The sequence below is a fragment of the Nicotiana attenuata genome, unplaced genomic scaffold (genome assembly GCF_001879085.1).
Source record: "Nicotiana attenuata strain UT unplaced genomic scaffold, NIATTr2, whole genome shotgun sequence".
Lineage (NCBI taxonomy): Eukaryota > Viridiplantae > Streptophyta > Magnoliopsida > Solanales > Solanaceae > Nicotiana > Nicotiana attenuata.
The window spans coordinates 88,884-96,993 of record NW_017672106.1 but is presented as its reverse complement, the minus strand read 5'-3'; the positions used below and the strand labels follow the sequence as shown (position 1 = coordinate 96,993).

The 8,110-nt window shown below is 34.1% G+C and overlaps 1 protein-coding gene across 2 annotated transcripts; it reads left to right on the top strand.

The window, feature by feature from the left end:
- Nucleotides 1-1,919: 1,919 nt before the first annotated feature.
- Nucleotides 1,920-8,110, top strand: LOC109211865 (probable pectate lyase 13). 2 transcript variants are annotated; one of them, XM_019375453.1, is made up of 5 exons: nt 1,920-2,512; nt 3,175-3,880; nt 4,672-4,863; nt 5,565-5,770; nt 7,766-8,110. In XM_019375453.1, the coding sequence occupies exons 1-5, from the start codon at nt 2,382-2,384 to the stop codon at nt 8,001-8,003; spliced, it is 1,473 nt and encodes a 490-aa protein (XP_019230998.1). In that variant the 5' UTR covers nt 1,920-2,381; the 3' UTR covers nt 8,004-8,110. The 2 variants fall into 2 exon arrangements, with proteins under 2 accessions (XP_019230998.1, XP_019230999.1); XM_019375454.1 differs by lacking the exon at nt 7,766-8,110 and adding an exon at nt 7,012-7,454.

The following is an 8,110-nucleotide window of genomic DNA, read 5'->3' as shown; positions in this document are numbered from 1 at the left end:
AAAAACTTCAGCTCCTAAAGCTGAAGTTCACCAGTTACAAAACAAAAACTTCAGCTCTGGAGCTGAAGTTCGCCAATTACAAAACAAAAACTTCAGCTCTAGAGCTGAAGTTCACCAGTTACAAAAATAAAAACTTCAACTCCTAAAGCTGAAGTTCACCAGTTACAAAATGGCTCGCAGTATATTTCGACACCGTTGGAACGTGCCATCACAGGTATAATCAATCATGAAAAAGATGAAGATTCTCTTTCCGGTGAATTCTTCCATGCATGTTCACTATAAAGAGGTAATGGCAAAGGCTTTTTAAGATCATCCTTCTGTAGTGCCAGAAGAAAAGAAAATTTTGAAAGTGAATTTATTGGTGATGAAATCAACTTTTCCTCCCATTTTTGGTTCTGAAAAGTCCTAAAACGTGCTTAACGACTTTGCATTGTTCCTTGAAATAACATAGGTGTACTGTTAGCTTCCTTTGAGAAAATTTCAGTTTTAACATAGAGGACTAGCGTATACTTGGAGAGAAAGTAGTCTTTTAATAAAGAAGGGCAAAATAGTCTTTTTAAAAGGCTTTTAACATAAAAACATGTACGGGTGCAAATAGAAAAACAAAGCGGCTACAGGTTAAAAAGGGGCGCCCAAATAGAGCGCCCCGTGCAATTTTTACAACTTTATGGGGTATTATCACTTTTAGTCCGTGCCAGAAACAATTTACATCTGGTAGCCGAAAAAGTGTATTAAATCTGTATAATTTTTATATATAACATACAGAATGTATATATATACAAAAATATACAAATTTAATTTTCGGCTATTATTTTTACATTGGCTATATAATGTATTTTTTCTGTCGCTATTACTTCAAGAAACACTAGCCTATTTCTAAGTCTAAAACGAAAGAACAGAATAAAACAAAATTACTAATCACCTTTTTATATTTATTAATTTGGTGTAATGATAAACAAAATGAAAATGGCTAGAGATCTACCATTTTATTCTTGCAATTGTGGCCTTCAAAAGGCTATATAGTTAATTTGGTTTGGTACAATCTTAACCTTCACAAATCACAACCTTTTTAACGATTAAGTGAAAAGTGTATCAGAAAAGGTTCTACCCCTTCTCCAGATCCAGAAATTAAAAGATTATGCAGAATATCATACCACAGCCAACATCTTCTTTTCCCTTTTTTTTAACCTATCCATTTTATAATCAAAACTCAATAGCATTGCTAAATCAGAATAGCATAGCATATGACTCACTAAGGGATCGTTTGGTACGGTGGATAAACAAAAATAATCACGGGATAAAAATTTAGTACTACATTATCTCTTGTTTTATTACTAATCCCGGAATAAATTATCCCATGATTAAAAATTATATCATGATAATTAATACATGCCGGAGGATGGAATAGTAATCTTAGGATAAGACAGTAAAATTGACAATCCCAGAATTAATATTACATATCAAACAAGAGCCTTGGCGTAGCTAGTAAAGTTGTTGTCATGTGGCCAGGAGGTCACGGGTTCGAGCCGTGAAATCAGCCTCTTGCAGAAATACAGGGTAAGGTTGCATATAATAGACCATTGTGGTCAGATCCTTCCCCAGACTCCGCGCATAGCGGGAGCTTAGTGCACCTGATTTTCTTAAACAGTCAATAAAAAATAATATCAGGATAACTAATCTCAACATAACTAATTACAGTATAACTTGTCTTCAAACCAAACCCCCTAAAAGAATCTCCGGCCCCTAAAGTAGCCAAATCCCACCTCCTCTATTCCTTTTCCCACAACCCCACAATCCCTATGTCCAAACCCCACATGAAGCTGCTGATACATTTTGGATAAGCCACTTTCTTCTTGAAAAAAAATCTCAAATTTTTTCTCAATTTAATATATATTCAGATATTGATCTTATATTAGAATAATTACAAAACAAGCCAAGTATGTGAGTGGCTCAAGGAGGCTGCAAAAGGAGAGAAAAACAACAACAGCCTCTTTCCTCTCTTCTCTCAAACTCAAAATTCTCTTAAGTGGGAATTGGGTTTTGGCTTATTTCAACATTATAGCCACTAATACCCAAAAAATCTCTTCCTTCTTCTTCAAACAAAAATATACTACAAAACCTAAGTCCAAAACCCTAATATTAAAGCCAATCCAATATTCTTTTTTATTTCTTGATTAATCAAGTTTTCAACCAATATTATACCCATTCTTGTTTTCTTGTACTACTTATTATATAAAGAACATTACATTTTTTCCAAATATTTCAAGAACAAGACATCTCTTCCCTCCTTTGAGAGAGTTCCTTTTACAGAAGAAACAGACCAATTACTACAACTACAAGGAATATTAATTCATTCAACCATTTTTATTACACTTCTAAAGATGCTTTCTGCTATTTGCATTCTCTTATTCTGTTTCTTAATCTCATTTTTCCCACTAATTACAGCTTCCCTTAATCTCACCCTCCCCTATCAACACCCTTACCCTGAAGCTGTGGTTCAAGAACTACAAAGGTATTACTCACATTTCAATTCTAACTTTATTCATAACTTTAGTACTCAAATTCCTCATCTGGGGTTTTCCCATTCTTACATTTTTCGGATCTTTACACAAATAACAGGTCATATTCACTGTTTACTTTTTTATTTACATACATTATACATTTATGATACACAGTTATACAAATATAATATACAAATAATACATATATTATATCTCTACTGCTATTTTTTATTTAAGCGCTTGGGTGGGCGGATATTTGGGTAATTTTTTTTTTTTTTTAAAGAAAACCCAATCTGGGTTTTGCTCATTAATTCATTTATTCATCTGGGTTTCTCTGTTTTACTAAGAAAATCAACAAAACCCATCTGGGTTTTGCTCATATTAAACTTTTGAACCTTTCTTGAGTTAAGTACTTTTTGCGTGTACATTCTGCTTTTGCCAAAATCAATCAAGAAAATAATGATTTTTCCAATAAATCTCCAATTTTTTCTAATTTTTCAGCTCAAAATACTTAAAACTTTCACCTACTTTTTCTTCCACCACCTGCATTATTCATACATTTTTTTCTTTTTTCTTGTTAAGACAGATTAGGATTTTTTCATGTTAGTACACTTACTATAAGTCGTTCGCTTTTATAACGAACTTAATTGTTTTTATTTTTGCTTTATTACAGTAAGGTGAATGAGTCCATATCAAGAAGACAACTGTTAGACACAACCATAAATGCACAATGTCAAACGGGGAACCCAATAGACGATTGCTGGCGCTGCGACTCAAACTGGGCCAGCAATCGTCAACGTTTAGCAGATTGCGCCATAGGCTTCGGTCAGGGCGCAATCGGAGGAAGAAATGGCAAGATTTATGTTGTCACCGATTCCTCCGACAGAGATATTGTCAACCCAACGCCGGGGACTCTCCGGCACGCGGTAATCCAAGACGAACCGCTCTGGATAATTTTCTCAGCCGACATGTTTATTAAATTAAAACATGAACTTATCGTAAATAGTTACAAAACAATCGACGGTCGTGGTGCAAAAGTACACATTACGGGCAATGGGTGTATAACGTTACAATATATTAGTAATGTTATTATACACAATGTTCATATTTACAATTGTCGTCCTTCGGGAAATACTAATATACGTTCGACCCCGACTCACGTTGGGCATAGAGGAAGATCAGACGGTGATGGAATTTCTATATTTGGATCGCGAAATATATGGATTGATCATTGTGCATTGTCGCATTGTACCGACGGCTTAATTGATGCTATCATGGGGTCCACTGCGATTACTATATCTAACAACTATTTCACTCACCATGATGAAGTTATGCTCTTGGGACATGATGATAGATATTTGCCCGACTCCGGAATGCAGGTTAGATGTATTTCTTTTATTGAAAAAGGTTTAAAATTTACCTATTATAGTATGAAATATCTTAATTTTATTCCGTGTTATACTTTGGATTATCCATATCTTTGTCGTTAGTAAATTGTCATTTTCAGAGGCGGATCCAGGATTCAAGTTCTATGGGTTCAAACTCATTGTATTTTTAAAGTTTTGGGTTCATATATACTTTTTCCTGCAATTTTAATAAATTTTTACACATAAATTTGTAATCCGCATCGAAAGTACTGGATTCAGTTGAACTCGGTGATTTCAAACTACATCCGCCCCTGGCCATTTCAGCATTTTTTATAGTAAAGTTAGCGGAGATGAATTTAACGGGTGCACCACTAAAATAAGAAGAAAAAATAAAATATTTAGGAGGAATTAATCCCTCTTCCTTTGGGTAAAAACTCAATATTTAACCAAGTATACCATTCAGCCTTTTTAGAGCATAGTGACCAGCAAATGATATTAGATCAATTCTAGAAATTATGTATATAAAATATATAGTTTGACAGAAAAACTATGGGTTCACGTGTCCCATGAATTGGGCATAAATTCGCCGTTGATGATTAGAATGCTTGCTGAAGTTCCATTAAGGTTAAGACGATTTGCTAACGGCAGATATGGATGTGACGAAAGTATAACGGATGATAAAACTAAGATATTTTGTATAGTAGAAAAATATTTTTTTGATTAATTTCCCTCATTTTTAAGAGCTTTTTGTTGATGGTATTGAAATTTTTTGAGGTTTAATGTGTAATTTTATGGGAAAATAGGTTACAATAGCGTTCAATCATTTTGGAGTAGGATTAGTACAGAGAATGCCAAGGTGTAGAAGAGGATATATACATGTAGTGAACAATGATTTTACAGAATGGCAAATGTATGCAATTGGAGGAAGTGCTAATCCTACTATTAATAGTCAAGGCAATCGTTATATGGCGCCAGTGGATCCAAATGCTAAAGAGGTATTTTTCTTTCTTTTTCTTTTAATTAAGATAAGATTTTCTATATCTTATTGTTTCGTTATTTTATTTTATTTTGTTTGTTAATTCTCTCTAGTGAAAAAGAAGAAAATCATTGGCTTAATGATGTTTGGGAAAATACTTGTGAACTTTTTAGACCATGTCCCACAATTTTTTCTAGTTCAGATAAAATGCGATGGTTGCGCGTAGTTTAACGCGCCACCTCTAAATTAGAGTGATTTTTGTATCCTTTTCTGCACTTGAAAATACCTTTTTACCGCGATTTTCGGTTTAGTGTCGGGTCTTTTCTGAAAAATTTACAATATTGTCTTGGCCGTAATTACAAAAACACTTATCAAAATCTCCTTCCTTATTGTCTTGGTCGTAATTGAAGGGGAGTCTTGAAGCAACGGTAAAGTTATCTCCGTGTGACCTATAGGTCACAGGTTCGAGGCATGAAAACAAACTCTAATACTTGCATTAGGGTAGATTGTCTATAATAAATCCCTTGGGGTGCGACCTTCTCCAAACCCTGCATGGGTACGAGATACTTTATGCATCGCACTTTCCTATTGTTTTGTCTGTGGTTGGACCTTTTTTAAGTTAATTTTAAATAAATGCTTGAAATGCAAACTTGGTCATAAACTCAAAATGATGTTGCTCGAAATGATATATTGATATCTTCAAATACTCATAATGGGAAGGTGACAAAGCGCGTGGAAACAGACGAGCGGGAGTGGAGTGACTGGAACTGGAGAACAGACGGGGACGTAATGGTAAATGGAGCATTTTTCGTGCCATCAGGTGACGGGCTGAGCAACCAATACGCGAAGGCCTCGAGCGTGGAGCCCAAATCCGCCGTTCTTATTGATCAACTCACCCTCAACGCCGGTGTTTTTGGTGCCCCGAGGTACTTCCCTTTTCATAATTTTAAAATGAATATTATTTAATATTGTCAACTAGCATTAAGTATATATAATAATTATTGATTCTTTGTGGTTAACCAAATGTTATATGCTTATATTAATTCTTTCAAATTATCAACCAACGAAATCTTTGTTACAGCCATCACGATAATATATCGGGTAAAATCTCACAATGGAGTCTAGAGAGTGTAATGTGTACGCAGTTATTACAAAAATATATCCAATGCAATCTTACAAGTGGAGTCTAGAGAGCGTAATGTGTACAGTGTACGCAAATCTTACTTCTACCTTATGTGGGATAGAGAAATTATTTCTGATAAACCCCCACTCAAAGAAAAACAAAGCAAGTTTGAAGGAAAAAAAAATAGTAGTAGTGAAGAGGCAAACTAACCATTACTTATTTTTAGAAAAAAATTCTCATTTTTAAACATTTTCTGCTTTTTATTTTCTCTATTGAATCCACTTGCTTCTATTTGTTCTTGTCACTGCCCAAAGAATAGAAAGTAGAGTAGATTTGTAAAAGAGTATTAAAAATTTATACTTTTTCGAAAGGGCAGAATAAGTACAAAGCTATGACTATATAAAAAATAAAGCGGGAATTGAGAATCTAATTTATACATAGAGCCTTGTACTCTTGAGTTGTCTTATTCCCACTTCTCATAGATTTAAATAATGCTTTGGCCTTTGTGTATGGAGTTCTATAGTTCAGCAATAAGGGTTGCAGTAAAATGGTAAATATTTTTTCATGAGTATGAGTCAGCTATGTTAAAAAATGCTTAATCCCATAATGTGAAATTTCTCGTGCAAATTTGGATTCTGTCGACGCCCCAATATAGGTAATAAACACCGAATAGAAAACCAAAAAAAGTTATATAGCTCAACTCCTCGGTGACCATTGCCTATTTGCATTTTAGAGGGAAATTAGGCGATTTTTCAACTTAATTTTAATGATGTTGATTTCAAAGTATTTGTATTAGAAAATCTATTAAATATGTAAAACATTTTATTGCGAACCAAGTAACTAAAATAAGCTAAGGTTCAGTAACAAGATCAAAATCCATAAACCTTTAAATTCTGACTGCACCTCTGGCGTGGATTTGTTTAAAGTATTTGTCATGAATTCTTGACGGTGAACAACTTTGTAACTAAGTTGGACGCGGCTAGAATCTTTTATTTTATTTATTATTTGTCTAATTTATGTAATTAATAAAAATATGTAAAGCAGGGAAAAAGAGGGAAGATCAGTATCAGGTCATGTGAGGTGTTTTGGGAGCGCGTGAGATGAGAAGTTAGATTCTGTGATTCATGCTTTCCAGCCCATGAAAAATGTGGGGCCCAAAAGACTTTTCTTAAAGGTTTTGGGCCCCACTTTTGATATTAACTGGGCTTGGACCACTTTCCGTTAAGATAAAGGTAGGGCCTATATGGCCTAGTTGCTCAAAAGCTCAAGCTCGATGTTGTTAGTCAAGATGTACAATTGATATTGGGGTTTTTACATCTATACTTGATTTTGGAGTCGCAATTGAATCTATACCGATTTTACAAAAAAAATTACAAGTCTACCACTTTACGATCAACTACAGACTTATCAGGTTTGAAATTAAAAAAAATTAGTCTAAAGTAAAAAAAATTGTATTCAGATGCACTTAAGGCCAAATATGTCTGAAATGCAACCAATGGTTTCATGCACTTAAGGCTAATAAGTCTGAAGTGAAAAAATTGCACTTCAGATGCACTTTAAGGGGAAAAGGTCTGAAATGCAACAAAAATTTTCCTAGCCAAAAAGTCTGAAGTGAAAAATTACATTTCAGATGCACTTAAAGTCTTAGAAAAAAATTGTCACTACAAACTTATGGTTTCAAATCTTAATTTTTAATAATTTTGCACATGTATATTTATGCTCCCTGTAAAAACTATTGAGTTTTATTATTTATAGTTATATGCGCCTCTGAATATTTCGCATTATTGTAAATAAACAGGGATAATAGTATTAGCATATCATATGGAGGTGGGACCACCACCGGAGCTAGCGGGAGCGGCGGTGCCGGGTCCACCGGCGGCAGCGATAGTGACTTCTTTGGAATGATATTTGGGAGCGGCGCACCAGCAAAATTATCACCATCTACTATTCTATTGTCTCATTTAATTATTTTAGTTTTGTACATTACCACCAACCATAGTGGGCAATTATCATCACAATTATTACACTTACTATAGCATTTTTAGTAAAGAATATTCCTATATTATTCAAGAAAGAATCAAAAGTCAAAAAGAAAATTTACAATTTGGTACAGACCAATCACAAGGGTCCCAATTTTTCTTCA

What these genes read in the sequence shown, in the direction of transcription:
- LOC109211865 (XM_019375453.1), top strand. Translation starts at nt 2,382, where the DNA reads ATGCTTTCTGCTATTTGCATTCTCTTATTCTGTTTCTTAATCTCATTT. An exon ending in GTGGTTCAAGAACTACAAAG is followed by an intron (nt 2,513 to 3,174) that starts GTATTACTCACA and finishes GCTTTATTACAG; the next exon opens with TAAGGTGAATGAGTCCATAT. An exon ending in GGTGTTTTTGGTGCCCCGAG is followed by an intron (nt 5,771 to 7,765) that starts GTACTTCCCTTT and finishes GTAAATAAACAG; the next exon opens with GGATAATAGTATTAGCATAT.